The sequence below is a fragment of the Salvelinus sp. IW2-2015 genome, linkage group LG18, assembly GCF_002910315.2.
Source record: "Salvelinus sp. IW2-2015 linkage group LG18, ASM291031v2, whole genome shotgun sequence".
Lineage (NCBI taxonomy): Eukaryota > Metazoa > Chordata > Actinopteri > Salmoniformes > Salmonidae > Salvelinus > Salvelinus sp. IW2-2015.
The window spans coordinates 20288517-20305226 of record NC_036858.1 but is presented as its reverse complement, the minus strand read 5'-3'; the positions used below and the strand labels follow the sequence as shown (position 1 = coordinate 20305226).

Below are 16710 nucleotides of genomic sequence, written 5' to 3'. Positions count from 1 at the left end.
AACGTGGTATTTTTGGAAAGAAGACATCTGGGAGATTATGAGGAAATGATCAGAAGATAGATAGGAGTTACATAKTTCAGAATACACAAGATCAAGCTCACACAAAATAACTGTTTTTTTGTTTGTTTTTTATGTCATCTTTCATTGACCAGCTACAAGGGAATGGGATTGAAAAAAATGGGATTGATAGACCTAACAACTAGAAATGGGCAGATGTTTTAGTAAGTGTTGTCAGGTGTGGTCACGTGACGATTCCAAGTGTCCCTAAACCTGTCAAGTGGCATATGTCTGTAAATTAGATAATTCCAGTGCTATTACATATTTGCAATCCCTAAATGCTATTTGTTCAGTATAAAAACACAATATCGACCATATCAACCTCACTCAAACATTGTGGTGGTGTTATGGGGTATCCAGGGTGCATTCAAGTGTCCTTTCAACCTCTCCAAAGTGTCCGAATGTGGTAATTGCAATGTTTTTGCACACTGGATGTGCCTCTTGCTTTGTCCCACCCAGGTCAACTCCATATCCCTGGAAAACATATCATTGGCTACAAGACTGTTGAGTTGCCATAGTAGCCTACAGGCAACCTCATATTTCTTTATGTGCAAAATATTTAGTCACTCGGTGGACATTAGATGTTACCATTAAGTCATACATCATCAGATAACATTGGCAATAGGATTTGTTCCTGCCAACCTAAGGAGTAATTTGATACCCTCCATGTACCTATAGCTCAAACACAGACCAAATTGAAGCTTACCTTGTAAGATGTTTGGTGAAAACGTTGTGTAAAATAAACATTTTGACTCTCGGGACTGGTGATCAATAACGTTAGTTCACAGGCAGACAAATAAGATATCTTTATGATCTGTGGAGTCCTGGCTTTCGGTGTGTATCAACGTATTCTGTGTTCATTTTGATTATACTTCACAACACTAACCGGAATGTAGGTAGCAGCCATCAGCTCGGTCTGCCCTTATAGATTTGTATGCCCATATGGTTGTAAGGCACACCAAAGATTTGAAGGCACCGATCAATAGCCAAGATACTCAGCTTTCCGCAGACACCCTGCTTTTGCAGACAGGGGCTACCTTTCTCATACCAGACTGAATTGAATAAAGAAAATCAAATAGGATCCTCAAATATGGGAACTTTACATTTAAGAGGTACAACATTTCGCTGTATTAAATCATTATAGTCTATAAATTGCATATATAGCCTGTGACTTAAATTAAATACAAATTAAACGTAGACTGCCTTATTTTAGGCTCCATCTACAGTGCCTTTGAATTCCTTTTAGAAACATGAGTTTGGCCAGAGTCTATGACTTCATGCTCATGCGATGGTGCCTGGAGAGCAAGTCAGCAGCGGAGAATATCCTCTCAGCACTTGCAGAGCCACTGGGGATGCTAAACAGCCTTCGGGCCACTCTTGCAGGTTATTTAATTTTTTGTAAGTAAGACTAAAATATTTTTGGTAAAATAACCCTATCAAAACATTTACATTTACATTTAAGTCATTTAGCAGACGCTCTTATCCAGAGCGACTTACAAATTGGAAAGTTCATACATATTCATCCTGGTCCCCCAGTGGGGAATGAACCCACAACCCTGGCGTTGCAAGCGCCATGCTCTACCAACTGAGCCACACGGGACACGTAAAGCTCACGTAAAGCACACGGGAAACGTAAAGCTCCTTGAAAGAGGTAATATTCCAGGCCAATTATGCCAAAATCAATCATGGCCTATTGTATACAGTGCATTCGGAAAGTATTCAATCTTATTCTAAAATGGATGAAGAAAAAAAAAATCCCTCATCAATGTACACACAATACCCCATAATGACAAAACAAAAACAGGTTTAGACATTTTTGCCCCCCCAAAAAAATATATATATGGAAATATCACATTTACATAAGTATTCAGACCCTTTACTCAGTACTTTGTTGAAGCACCTTTGGCAGTGATTACAGCCKCATTTCTTCTTGGGTATGACGCTACAAGCTTGGCACACCGGTATTTGGGGAGTTTCTCCCATTCTTCTCTGCAGAGCCTCTCAAGGCCTGTCAGGTTGGATTGGGAGCATCGCTGCACAGCTTTTTTCAGGTCTCTCTAGAGATGTTCGATCAGGTTCAAGTCCGGGCTCTGACTGGCTGGGCCTCTGAAGGTCATTCAGAGACTTGTCACAAAGCCACTCCTGCATTGTCTTGGCTGTGAGCTTAGGGTCGTTGTCCTGTTGGAAGATGAACCTTCGCCCCAGTCTGAGGTCCTGAGCGCTCTGGAGAAGGATTTCATCAAGGATCTCTCTGTACTTTGCTCCATTCATATTTCCCTCGATCCCGACTAGTCTCCCAGTCCCTGCTGATGAAAAACATCCCCACAGCATGCTGCCACCACCATGCTTCACCGTAGAGATGGTGCCAGGTTTCATTCAGACGTGACGCTTGGCATTCAAGCCAAAGAGTTCAATCTTTGTTTCATCAGACCAGAGAATCTTGTTTCTCATGGTCAGAGTCCTTTAGCTGCCTTTTGGCAAACTCCAAGCAGGCTGTCATGTGCCTTTTACTGAGGAGTGGCTTCCATTTGGCCACTACCATAAAGGCCTGATTGGTGGAGTGCTGCAGAGATGGTTGTCCTTCTGGAAAAGGTTCTTCCATCTCCACAGGGGAACTCTGGAGCTCTGTCAGAGTGACCATCGGGTTCTTGGTCACCTCCCTGACCAAGGCCCTTCTCCCCAAATTGCTCAGTTTGGCCGGGTGGTCAGCTCTAGGAAGAGTCTTGGTGGTTCCAAACGTATTCCAGTTAAGAATGAGTGAGGCCACTGTGTTTTTGGGGACCTTCAATGCTGCAGAAATGTTTTGGTACCTTTCCCCAGATCTGTGCCTCGACACAATCCTGTCTCAGAACTCTACGGACAATTCCTTCAACCTCGTGGCTTGGTTTTTTCTCTGACATGAACTGCCAACTGTGTGACCTTATATAGACTGGTGTGTGCCTTTCCAAATAATTTCCAATCAATTGAATTTACCACAGGTGGACTCCAATTAAGTTGTAGAAACATCTCAAGGATGATCAATGGAAACAGGATGCAGCAATGGGTCTGAATACTTATGTAAATAAGGTATTTATGTTTTTATTTTTTTTATACATTTGCAGAAAAAAAAGAAAAAAGTTTTTGCTTTGTCATTATGTGGTATTGTGTGTAGATTGATGAGGGGGGAAAACAATTTAATCGAGTTTARAATAAGGCTAGGGTCTGAACTTTCCAAATGCACTGTAACCTGGATTTCTTTTGACAAACATCCAAGACATCTCAGTGTGTGTTTGTTTGTGTGTGTGTTTTTGGTTAGTAAAAAAAGTAAAATTCGGACTACTGGGGACATTTCGCCAGTCCTATTTTAGGTTTAGGGTTACAATTAGGTTTAGGAGTTAGGGTTAGGGGTTTTGGATTAAGGTTAGAGTTAAGGTTAGAGTTAGGTTTAGGGGTTAGGGAAAATAGGATTTTGAATGAGAATCAATTGTTTGGTCCCCTTAAGGATAGTAAAACAAATGTTTGTCTGTGCGTGTGTTTATGGGTGTTTTCTCACGTTCAACACTTCTGTGCTGTGCCCTTGTTCCCCCTATTACCCACAGATTGAGGAGGAGATGCTTTCTCTTCAGAATGAGCGCTCTGAGCGCATCCGCACCCTCCTGGAGCGGCAGGCCTGTGAGATCGAGTCCTTTGACTCGGAGAGCCTCCGTCTGGGTTTCAGCAACATGGCCCTCACGGGGATCCCCAGCGAGGCCTACCCCAAGCAGGGCTACACCAACGCCCCACCAGTGTTCCGCTCCGGCGGGGGCCACTGGAGCCATGGCATGCACCCCCAGAACGCCCAGCCCCAGCCGCACTCGCGCCGCAGCCACAACAGTAGTAGCAGTGGAGGGGGTGGGGGTGTTGGAGGGGGGAGCAAAGGGGAGTCTTCTTCTTCTCACGGCATGGCTCTGGGGTTGGGTCTGGGGAGGGACGGGAGGGAGGTGCATCCTTCATCTCGTTCGTCAGCCTCTTCTTCCTCCTCCTCCCAACAACACCACCACCGCCATCATCTGCCACAGCACTACCACCACCAAAGCACACCCCAGCTCTACCGGGAGCGGGAAAGGGATAGAGAGAGGGAGCGGGAGAAGGAGAGGGACAGGGAGTGGGCCGGTGTCCGAGGCAGCGGCGACCTGGCCCACCCGCAACACCCCCACCACTTCTCCCACAACCTGCCCTCTCGCTCCTCCTCTCAGTCCCTGGCCCTGCTGCCACCGCCGCCCCCCGCGCCCCCCTCCATCTCGGGGCCCTCCTCGTCCTCCTTGCAGGGAGGGGTGTATGGCGGGGGGCTGGCCGTCAGGGGCGGTCCCAGCCTCATGGCCCTGAGGAACAGCCCCCAGCCGCTGAGGAGGACGGCATCCGGAGGGGGACCTGGCGGGGCGGGTGGAGGCGACGGGGTGCTGAGCCGCAGCACCTCGGTCACCTCGCACATCTCCAACGGCTCCCACCTCTCCTACTCCTAAAGAGGGGGGAGGCGGTGGAGGGTGTTCACCCGAGAGAGAGCAGGAGGTAGGGGGTAGACGGGGATGGGGGAATGTAGCTATCTGTCTTACCATTGAAGTGGGTGAGGGAAAAGGATGCAGAGGGGGTGGTGTCTGTTGACTTTTTTCTGAGGTGAGGCAGGGGAAGGGAGGGGGGTAGGTGTCAGTTTGAGGGTTGCTCTTCAAGGTAGCCATGTCTTCTTCTATGATGTTCTATATTGGAATGGAGGAAGCGAGAGAACAGGTGGGAAAATGCATGGAAAAGGAAGAGATAAAGACAATAGACCTAAAAGTGAATGTATGTATGTAGTGTGTGGTGTCCTGATAATCTAGCAAGCACTTGTGTTGTATGGCTTCAGAAATGGAAGACATGGGGAACAATAAAAATGCTGGTTTTAGTCTGCATTCAGAAAGGTAGCTATTGTTCGAAACACATTTTATTGGTTTATAACTTATTTGTTGACATAGTTTTTTGGTTTATTTTGTAGATGTGTTAAAAACAATTGGCTCGGGACGTCACCAAGGCCTTTAAGAAGTCTTAAAGGGATGGTGTGATGACCACGCAAGAATTACGGCTGATGTAAATTAATATGAATACACAGAATGTTTATAAAGGCAACAAACAGACCCGGTTTCATAAAAAATAATGAAAGCACCAGGAATGGAGAGAGACATTTGTGTGGACAACAAAATGACCTCAACAACTTTTCCGTCATCCATGACATACACTATATATACAAAAGTATGTGGACACCCCTTCAAATTAGTGGATTCGGCTATTTCCAACAAGTCAGTTCCCCCGGTTAACTGTCAGTGCTGTTATTGTGAAGTGGAAACATCTAGGAGCAAGAATGGCTCAGCCGTGAAGTGGTAGGCCACACAAGCTCACACGACGGGACCGCTGAGTGCTGAAGCGCGTTGTGTGTAAAAATCGTCTGTCCTCGGTTGCAGCACTCACTACCAAGTTCCAAACTGCCTCTGGAAACAACTTCAGCACAATAGCTGTTCGTCAGGAGCTTCATGAAATGGGTTTCCATGGCCAAACAGCCTCACACAAGCTTAAGATCACAATGCAAAGCGTCGGCTGGAGTGGTGTAAAGCTCGCCGCCATTGGACTCTGGAGCAGTGGAAACGCGTTCTATGGAGTGATGAATCACACTTCACCATCTGGCAGTCCGACGGCCGAATCTGGGTTGGTGGATACCAGGAGAACGCTAGCTGTCCCAATGCATAGTGCCAACTGTAAAGTGTGGTTGAGGAGGAATAATGGTCTGGGGCTGTTATTAATGGTTCGGGCTAGGCCCCTTAGTTCCAGTGAAAGGAAATCTTAACGCTACAGCATACAATGACATTCTAGACTATTCTGTGCCTCCAACTTTGTGGCAACAGTTTGGGGAAGGCCCTTTCTTGTTTCAGTATGACAATGCCCCTGTGCACAAAGCGAGCTCCATACAGAAATGGTTTGTCGAGATCAGTGTGTTAGAACTTAACTGGCCTGCACAGAGCCCTGACCTCAACCCCATCAAACACCTTTGGGGTGAATTGGAATGCCGACTGAGAGCCAGGCCTAATTGCCCAACATCAGTGCCTGACCTCACTAATGCTCTTGTGGCTGAATGTAAGCAAATCCCCGCAGCAATGTTCCAACATCTAGTGGAAATCCTTCCCAGACGAGTGGAGGCTGTTATAGCAGCAAAGGGGGGGACCAACTCTATATTAATGCCCATGATTTTGGAAGGAGATGTTCAATAAGCAGGTGTCCATATACTGTTGGTGATGTAGTGCATTTATTATCTTTAATTAAAAATGACATAGATGTCCATGGGAGTCGCTCCAATGCATTACATAAATGTACAAAACATTTGTAAACATGACCAAAATCACATTTGAGATGTACAGTATTAGTTGTCCAAGTTTCACTGGTATTTAAAGACCAGTGCAGTCAGAAACTATTTTTTTCTGTGTTTTACACTGCAAAAAGTGAAATCTAAGCAATCCTAAATATCTTCTATTGAGTGATAATTTTACCTTCTCGAAAAATATCTTGAAATAAGTTAAATTACTCGTATTAAGACTTTTTAGGTTAAAATAAGCACAATTATTTGCCAATGATGTTAGATAATTTAGCTTAGTAAGAAAAAACAAGAAAAAAAACATTAATTATCACTCAATGTAAGATATTTAGGCTTGCTTAACGCTCACTTTTTGCAGTGTATATATATTTCCACACTGTGGTTGGAATAATATTGTGAAAATTATGATAATGCCCTTTTAGTGTAAGACATGTTTGAAAAGACCGCCAGGAATTTCAGCTTGATTTGTTTTGGTGACATCACCAGACAGTTAATAGACCAATAAGAAAGAGCGTTCCAAACCTCTGACAAAAACTGCTAGTTTTTAGTTTTACCCTCCCCACTCAGACCACTCTCAGACAGTCCTAGCAAAATTCTTGCTTGAGAAATGGCTATTCTTGTTTATTTCCTTTTAAAAACAAAAATGTATCCGTTTTATGGAGTAATAACGACAATGATCATAGTAATTTTKATATATTCAATGAGTATTGAACCCAGGATTTAGACTAAGAAAGCATTTTCTATAGGTCAATATTACCATTACTAATCCATATATAGTTGTTGTAATCTTGTACAAAAATGTGTTTTTATCTTGCAAGAAAAATGCCACTTTTGACTATGAGCTATGGTTGAAAATGTGTAAAAAATAGATATACATTGAATTGTCAGGTATGGTGTGTGTAACAGGTATTAATGATTATTAATAATGTTTTATTAATAATTGTTGATTATTCATGTGTGTACATGTGTTGGTTGAGTGGTATACAGTCTAGTTATATTGCCACTTTTGTAGACAAACAAACATTATTCCATTTTAAAGACACTTGTGTAACCTTTATAAAAGGTCTGACCCCAATGAAAAGGAAGGTGACATATCCAAAAGAAGCAACATTGGTTGACATGAACATTATTAACCTCTTCTGGTATGTTTCTGTTCGTTTGTTGGATTTTGAAATGAAAACGTTGGGTGAATTTTCTAGAGATTTCACGATGATTTATTCTACCGAGCCCACACATATTCTAGCATGAAGAACAAAATGGAGTTCAAAGATAAAGAATGGTGCACAATTTAGATGATAATCTCACAGTGCACACCATCATTGCAAGGTGCGAGCCACTTGTCAGTGAGCTTGTGCTGCAAGTTGAAGTAAGTTTTAAGGTCAAGGGTTGTCAACCATTTGTTGTGTAGTTAAGCCTACACTCACCAGGGCCATATTACTAAAATACTTAACTTCCCCTTTCTTAATTAAAGGGGTTTGCCTCAGTTAGCTAAGACTCTGTTTATAACTAGGGATTCTGAGATTCTGTTCCTTTGTACAAACAGGGTGATTTATTTATTCAATCTCAAAAACACCAGCTCTGACAAGTCCCAGTGCATGCAGAAAACTCCTTATATATATAAGACTGGTGGGTTTTGATATGTGGATGGATGGTTGGTAACATAACATGCTAATTCATAGGTATTGGGGGGTGGTGCAGTAAATGGTGTTATCTTAAGGTCTAGGAAATCATGATGGACATCAGGAAGAAGAGATCCCAATTCCTTTGTCACAGACATAGCTGGTTAGATGGTGATATGGACTGCTCTGTGTGGACTTGTACTTTATGGTTTGCAAAGGGGAAATGTTCAGTTAATATGTAAACATAGTTGAACATTCCAATCAGGGGATTCCAAGCTTGAGGGAAAAGAATAGGGTTCTTTAAAATGTTTTGAACAAGAGGGTAAAAGCAAAGTAATACAAAATAAAAATGAATGATAAACATTGGTGTTCCTGTCTTTTWWWWAAAAATATATATGTATATTACAATGAGCATTAATTTGCTTAGGCTTGAGCATATTCACAAATTGATTGAAGGGTTATTTTTGTCATAATTGCATCCTGCATGTTTATGTAGCCTATACAAACCAAGAAAAAGATAGGCTATACTAGATACGACAGTTATCGGATATGAAAACGTTTTGATAGCCTATGTTGTTTTTGTCCTGTAGCTGTGCGTGTTTTATATCTGACACTGCCATCCCCACAATTGSGTCCGTGCGTCCCGCCCTTTAAGATGCACTTGTATGGAACGTTTTTCTCACCGTTTTCCTAGTACGCGTGCGCTGCGGAAGAGCTCTATATAGAAACGGCAGACATATTTGTGATGGTCTGAGAAATACTGTAGTGAAATGTCTGTCGGACGAAATCCCGAGTAGGAGGGGCCGAATGCATGTGCTCCATGAGGGAGACGGAAATGAAAGGGGGTGTCCGAAGAGAAATCCGATCCCTTTAAGAGCAACTGGGACATAGTCGTGCGAGAAAAGGAGAGGAGGGGGAGAAGAAAGAGGAATTTAAAAAGAAAAGGAAGAAAGAGACAGGGAGGGAGGAGGGAGAGCGAGCGATAAAAAAAGAAAGATGACATCCTCGCATTTGAACAGCCGAGGTGGAGCGATAGGCTGCGGCCCGGAGCGAGCGCTCTTTGCCAGGGTCAGGGCTTGAATCCAACAACGAGGCTTCGACAAACACCCGATTGGCCTATTGGGGAAAATCGGACAAATTTATTAATAMATTCAAAAGCATGAACTGCTACTCTTTCAAATGCGTTTATTATAACGCTGATAATAGTTCGCATTGTGCGTAAAATGCATTCATTTAATTTTAAAATCTAGCTATTATGTATGACTACGGCTATATAAATAACAGATTTTTGTGCACACATATTTGGTTTGAAAGTCATCAATGCCAAAAGATATACGTTTTTTAAATAATAGTGTTTTTCTAAATTAAAGTTAGAAACCACAGTCAAAGAGAAATAGGCCACTATTGGACCAGGCAATTCCACTCAGGCAGACAGCCTAGTCAGCCTAATCGTAACGCCTGCGTGAATACGAATAGCTTGAATCCTTCTATTAGTAAAAAAAWTTTGTTATAGTTGCACGTCCCTTTCGGATGATCGATAGCATACTCTTCTTGCTGCATTTGAATACTGTTTACTTAGATATTCGCGCCTCAATAGCCAATAGGGTGATTAAAGAATATGCCAACGATTCACTGTCGAATCGCAATCAGGATTACTTAACTGACTTTATACTCTTCGTCACTTTGGTTCAAAATGGATGCTGCTTGGAGCAATTTTCTCTTCCAGGTAAGTCTTAATTGACCTTCTTTCTTGTTGTGTTTGTGTGCGCGCTTTTCAGAAGATTGGCTTTTGAAGAATTTGTGCCCCGCTGCTCCAGGGCCTAAACATTTATGTGATGCAAAGTAGCATCTAGTCTAGACCAGTGGTTCCCAATCAGGGTTACTAGGACCCCTGGGGGTACTTCAGAAGACTCATGAGACAATAGCCTTACTGGTAAAATGCACATGAAGGGGTACTCCTGGCACAGCAAAATGTTGTTGGTGGTATACAATGCAGTGACTTTATGCTAATAGATCAGTGTTTATTTTCTCCAGACTACTCCCACCCAAAACCAAGTGGAGGGGACCCTCCAATCAGAACTCTTACCAGTCCATACTGCCTCTCCTCAGACCCCTCCCACAGAGAACATAGCCCAGCCTCCTTCCACGGTGGACACTGCTGCCCTCAATGAAGAACCCTTACCTGGTGAGAGAATCACGGGGTGTGAAATACATATAAATACTATTGATTTTTCACCAGTTACCAGCAATTAAGTTGAAAAGGATGTAATGCAGATTGCTAAACAAAATGTCTGTTATAATATGATACATTACTTAAGGGAATCCTGAGTAGCGCAGCAGTCTAAGGCACTGCATTGCAGTGCTAGAGGCGTCACTACTTACCCAGGTCCGATCCGGGGCTGTATCACAACCGGCCGTGATTGGGAGTCCTATAGGGAAGTGCACAATTGGCCCAGCGTCGTCCGGGTTAGGGGAGGGTTTGGCCGGGGTAGGCTGCCATTGTAAATACGAATTTGTTCTTAACTGACATGCCTAGTTAAATAAAAAAATAAACATTATGCTGTCTTCATACCGTTATATTTAGAATTTATCGGGGTATTATTATTATTAATGAGCATTTCCATGTCTTCATTTCTCATTCCCTTTTTTCTTCCGCTCTTTTGTCCTACAGTGAAGACAACTTCCCGGCCTGCCCGTGTGCCACACATCTGTGCCATATGCAGCAAGCAGTTCAAGAACAACTACAACCTGCGGCGACACCAGTCGGTCCATACAGGGGTACGCATGAGGCGAGCAGGAGCAGGGGAGCAGGAGGAGGGGGCAAAGGAGGTTGGCGGTGGCGCAGGGCCGGCGCATGCGGTGTCGGGAGAGAGGGCGGAGAGGCATACGGTCCCCCTCTCCCTGCTTCACCTCTCCGTTCCTCCCCCTCTCCCCCCTCCCAGCATGCTGGCGTCCCAGCTGCCAGCTCTGGGTAGTCAGGATGGCGAAGGGGTTGCCATGGCGAGCGTAGTGGCTAGAGTTAACCCCCATGCTCCTCCTGCTGCTGTCGTCATGGTGGCGGGGGCGACAGTACAGGTGGGTCATGGCGCTTCTGGAGGTTGTTGTTGTCGTCCGTGAAAAAGAAAAGTATAATTTAGCTTCCTCTTGCATGGTCTTTATGGAGATTGTGTGAATAAAGGGAATTCGGCATGTTAGGCAAATGGCCCAGAGGAATGATCTAGGTGTCGCGAGCCGTGTGTGTCTGAGTGGTTCGGAAAGACCCTAAGAATGGACAATATGATATGTCAATAATCTACACAGATGCATGTGTAATTATCGACTACTACAATAAATAAAAAACTGTACTGTAAGCGCATCTCTTTCTAATCATCCCCCCCCAGCGGCCATCGAACCCCAACCCCAACCCCGTGCGGAAGAACCACGCCTGTGAGACGTGCGGGAAGGCTTTCCGAGATGTGTACCACTTAAACCGACACCGTCTCTCCCACTCGGATGAGAAACCCTTCTCCTGTCCCATCTGCCAGCAGCGGTTCAAGAGGAAGGACCGCATGAGCCACCACGTGCGCTCTCACCAAGGCGGTGTGGAGAAACCATATGTGTGCCCTCACTGTGCCAAGGCTTTCTCCAGGTGAGTGGCATGCTATAGGCCAGAAAGCAGGGTCGTGTTCATTGAGCCAGAGAGCAGGGTCATGTTCATTAGGGCAGGCAACATAATTATTTTCTTCAGATAGTACCTTTCCCTGCATTCAGGGCCGTTTTCTTCTGCTTTGTGTCTCAGTGATACACTGTGCTTAAAGGGGCAATCAAATGTATGATACACTATACAGTGCATTCGGAAAGTATTCAGACCCCTTGACTTTTTCCACATTTTGTACGTTACAGCCTTATTCTAAAATGTATTAAATTATTTTCTCAATCAATCAACACAATACCCCATAATGACAACAGGTAGTTAAAAAAGAAAAGAAAACTATTACAAATAAAAAGAGAAACATTATTTACCTAAGTATTCAGACCCTTTTGCTATGAGACTCGAAATTGAGCTCAGGTGCATCCTGTTTCCATTGATCATACTTGAGATGTTTGTACATCTTAATAATTGGAGTCCATTTGGGGTAAATTCAATTGATTGGACATGATTTAGAAATGTCAGTGCAAAAACCAAGCCATGAGGTCGAAGGAATTGTCCAAAGCAGTGAAGGTCTTCAAGAACACACTGGCCTCCATTCTTAAATAGAAGAAGTTTGGAATCACCAGGATTCTTCCTAGAGCTGGCCGTCTTCTACCCTTGAGCAATCGGGGGAGAAGGGCCTTGGTCAGGGAGGTAACCAAGAACCCATTAGTCACTCTGGCAGAGCTCCAAAGTTCCTCTGTGGAGGTGGGAGAACCTTCCAGAAGGACAAACATCTCTGCAACACTCCACCAATCAGGCCTTTATGGTAGAGTGGCCAAATGGAAGCCACTTCTCAGTAAAAGGCACATGACAGCCCGCTTGGAGTTTTCCAAACGACACCTAAAGGACTCTCAGACCATGAGAAACAGGATTCTCTGGTCTGATGAAACCAAGATTGAACTCTTTGGCCTGAATGCCAAGCGTCACGTCTGGAGGAAACCTGGCACCATCCCTACAGTTAGGCATGGGGATGGCAGCATTGTGCTGTGGAGATGTTTTTCAGGGACATGGAGACTAGTCAGGATCGAGGGAAAGATGAACAGAGCAAAATACAGAGAGCTCTTTGATGAAAACTTGCTCCAGAGCACTCAGGACCTCAGACTGGGGCAAAGGTTCACCTTCCAACTGGACAATGACTCTAAGCACACAGCCATGATAAACGCAGGAGTGGCTTCGGGACAAGTTTCTGAATGTCCTTGAGGGGCCCAACCAGAGCACGGACACGATCAAACATCTCTGAAAATAGCTGTGCAGCGACACTCCCACTCCAACCTGACAGAACATGAATTTTAGAATAAGTGTGTAACATAACAAAGTGGAAAGTCAAGGGGTCTGAATACTTTCCGAATGCACTGTATATACAAATGTGGACACCTTCAAATTTGTGGATTGGGCTATTTCAGCCACACCCATGGCTGAGGGGTGTATAAAATCGCGCAATCTCCAAAGACAAACATTGGTAGTAGAATGACCTTACTGAAGATCTTGGTGACTTTCAACGTGGCACCGTCCTTGGATTCCACCTTTCCAACAAGTCAGTTGGTCAAATTTCTGCTCTGCTAAAGCTGCCCTTGTCAACTGTAAGTGCTGTTATTGTGAAGCAGAAACGTCTATGAGCAAAATCGTCTCAGTATCAAAGTTGTAGGCAACACAAGCTCACAGAACGKGACCGCCAGATGCTGAAGCACGTAGCACGTAAAAATCGTCTGTAACAGGCTGACTACACCGCTCGCATCGCGTGCGTGAGCGTTGCAAAATACATTTTGAAATCTATATTATTCAATGATTGCACCCACACTGCTTACGTGCACCAACGACCATCTGCGTTGCCAAGGGCTAAAATAGAAGTCGTTCTATTTGTGGCGCAGATCACGCTGAAAGTTCTGTCTCTCCCATCTCCTCATTGGTACCCACGTGCCATCTCCTCATTGGTTATACCCACGTGGGTGACAAAGACGAACGAGGTCAGTGGCGGTAATGCACCTAATTTATGAAAGTTGCCAATTACAATATAAAGTCAAGAGAACAAAAAGCCTAGGAGGAGAGATGACTAGAAACGATTCGGTTGACCGTTTTATGTGTGGATTAATTGTTGGAGTAGAGGACCTTGTGCATTTCAGGTAAAATAACAGGTCAATGTTTATATCCCAGGACAAAATAACTAGCAACAGCAAGCTAGCTAAATATGACAAATTAGCCAGCAAGTGCTAGCTAGCTAAATTGCCATAAATGTTTAATGCTTTTCGACCTGTCCCCAAATTAATGTAATTGGTTCGGAGTTTGTTTTGATATTTTAACCTGCGTGTCGTGATCGCGTTTGGTGTGGGGGGACAAAATGCATTTATGCACGATGGCGCACGCGCGCAGCCGGTTTGGGTTTCGTGTAACACTCACTACCGAGTTCCAAACTGCCTCTGGAAGCAACGTCAGCACAATAACTTTTCGTCGGGAGCATCTTGAAATGTGTTTCCATGGCCGAGCAGGCGCACACAAGCCTAGGATCACCATGCACAATGCCAAGGGTCAGCTGGAGTGGTGTAAAGCTCTCTGCCATTGGATTCTGGATCAGTGGAAATGTGTTCTCTGGAGTGACGAATCACGCTATACCATTTTTATTTTAAATGTAACCTTTATTTAACTAAGCAAGTCAGTTAAGAACAAATTCTTATTTACAATAACTGCTTACCCCGGCCGAAAACCCGGGCAACGCTGGGCCAATTGTGCGCGGATCTATGGGACTCCCAATCATGGCCGGATGTGATACAGCCTGCAATCGAACCAGGGACTGTAGTGACGCCTATTGCACTGAGATGCGGTGCCTTAGACCTCTGCGGCCCTCGGGAACTATCTGGCAGTCGGACGGACGAATCTGGGTTTGGCGGATGCCAGGAGAACGCGACCTGTCCGAATGCGTAGTGCCAACTGTAAAGTTTGGTGGAGGAGTAATAATGGTTTGGGGCTGTTGTTCATGGTTCGGGCTAGGCCCCTTAGTTCCAGTGAAGGGAAATCTTAACGCTACAGCATACAATGACATTCTAGACGATTCTGTGCTTACAACTGTGGCAAAACTATTTGCATAATGTATTATACCTTTCCTCTTTCAGCATGACAATGCCCCCATGCACAAAGCCAGGTCCAAACAGAAATGGTTTGTCAAGATTGGTGTGGAAGAACTTGACTGACCTGCACAGAGCCCTGACCTCAACTCCATAGAACACCTTTGGGATGAATTGGAATGCTGACTGCGAGCCAGGCCTAATCGCCCAACATCAGTGCCCGACCTCACTAATGCTCTTGTGGCTGAATGACTTTTTGTGGCTTCCAATGTAAACAAACACTATATAGCCTCAAAACATGGTTAAAAATGGAATTTTGATATCAAGGATGGCCAGTCCTTGATTCCATAGCTCTGTCTATGAATTTGAAAGTGGTTACATTTGTCCAGCCCCATCCCTCAGCATTTTACCGAAACGGGTGGGGAAAACACTTTATTGTTTCTACTGCTGATTGCTGCTTTAAAGGGACGTTACATTCCAAGATCAGGTCTGTCACATGTTTTCACACCTCAAAAGTAGTCAATAAGTCCACATCCCATGCCATTGGTTGTCTGTGAATAGAAAATGTAAGCACCAAAAATTTGGGAATTACATGGTGCTTATCTTTTTCATTCATAATGGTTTGTGGCCTGGGACTTGAATTTATCTCAAAAGAAGACTTCTTGCGGTCAAAAAACATCTGACGAAGTTTGAATTTTGAATGTAATGTCCCTTTCACAGATTCACAGTTTCTGCTGGAGAAAGTCTATAACAAGGTGTTGTTGTCTTACCCCTTTCTATCTCTCACTTCTTTCAGGCCTGATCATCTCAATAGTCATGTCAGACAAGTTCACTCATCTGAACGACCCTTCAAGTGTCCGGTACTTGATGTTTGTGCTACTTTATATCCTTTTACACCTCTCAAATCTCAATACAGTCATTCTTAGCCATCATTTTGCTTCTCTGTACTTTAAATCCTTCGTACCATAACTATCCATTGTAATAGAATTGGGATTGGGATCAATTCCATTTCAATTCAGGAAGTAAACCGAAATTCCAATTTGAGTTTAATTCCTGAATTGAATGAATTGACCCCAACCCTGAATTAAATACAATGAGAGATTGTTTTGCTATTAAACTGCTGCCTTCTGTGTCTTTATTGATAACCAGTCATTCCTCATCACTCTCGATGTGTTTAGACGTGCGAGTCCAGCTTCGCCACGAGGGACCGGCTACGTGCTCATATGATCCGCCACGAGGAGAAGGTACCGTGCCACATCTGCGGCAAGCTCCTGTCGGCTGCCTACATCACCGATCACATGAGGGTGCACAACCAATCGCAGCACCATTCCTGCCATATCTGTAACCGCAGTGAGTGTCTGTCAACGACTTGTATTGTTTGATGAAAGGGTTCACAAATAGTTTATAAGATGTTAATAAASGTTTCACGGCCGAGTAGCGCAGCGGTCTAAGTCACTACAGACCCAGGTTCGATACCAGGCTCTGTCACAGCCGGCTGTGACCGAGAGACCCATGAGGCGGTGCACAATTGACGCAGCGTCATCTGGGTTAGGGGTGGGTTTAGCTGGCCGGGATTGTCCCATTGCGCTCTAGCGACTCCTTGCTGCGGGCCGGGCGCCTGCAAGCTGACTTCAGTCGCCAGCTGGACGGTGTTTCCTCCTACACAATGGTGCGGCTGGCTTCTGGGTTAAGTGAGCAGTGTGTCAAGAAGCAGTGCGGCTTGGCAGAGTCATGTTTTGGAGGATGCATGGCTCTCGACCTTCGTCTTTCCCGAGTCTGTAGGGGAGTTGCAGTGATGGGACAAGACTGTAACTACCAATTGGATATCACGAAAAAGGGGTAAAAGTACAAAAAATATATATACAGTGGGGAGAACAAGTATTTGATACACTGCCGATTTTGCAGGTTTTCCTACTTACAAAGCATGTAGAGGTCTGTAATTTTTATCATAGG

The 16710-nt window shown here is 44.4% G+C and overlaps 2 protein-coding genes across 3 annotated transcripts in view; both read left to right on the top strand.

The window, feature by feature from the left end:
• The window catches only part of taok2b (TAO kinase 2b), a 62622-nt gene extending 54231 nt beyond the window's left edge, over positions 1-8391 (top strand). The window contains exon 21 of the mRNA XM_024007296.2: positions 3636-8391. Coding sequence (XP_023863064.1) covers positions 3636-4538 — 903 coding nt within the window. The 3' untranslated portion in view covers positions 4539-8391. The remainder of the gene's footprint in view (positions 1-3635) is intronic.
• A 389-nt stretch (positions 8392-8780) lies between these two features.
• Positions 8781-16710, top strand: part of mazb (MYC-associated zinc finger protein b (purine-binding transcription factor)) — a 13375-nt gene continuing 5445 nt past the window's right edge. Inside the window, exons 1-6 of one of the 2 annotated variants that reach the window (XM_024007444.2) lie at positions 8781-9754; positions 10063-10213; positions 10700-11103; positions 11409-11656; positions 15554-15617; positions 15936-16107. In XM_024007444.2, coding sequence (XP_023863212.1) covers positions 9722-9754; positions 10063-10213; positions 10700-11103; positions 11409-11656; positions 15554-15617; positions 15936-16107 — 1072 coding nt within the window. In that variant the 5' untranslated portion in view covers positions 8781-9721. Of the gene's footprint in view, positions 9755-10062; positions 10214-10699; positions 11104-11408; positions 11657-15553; positions 15627-15935; positions 16108-16710 lie in introns of both variants that reach the window. The other variant, XM_024007443.2, reaches the window with a different exon arrangement.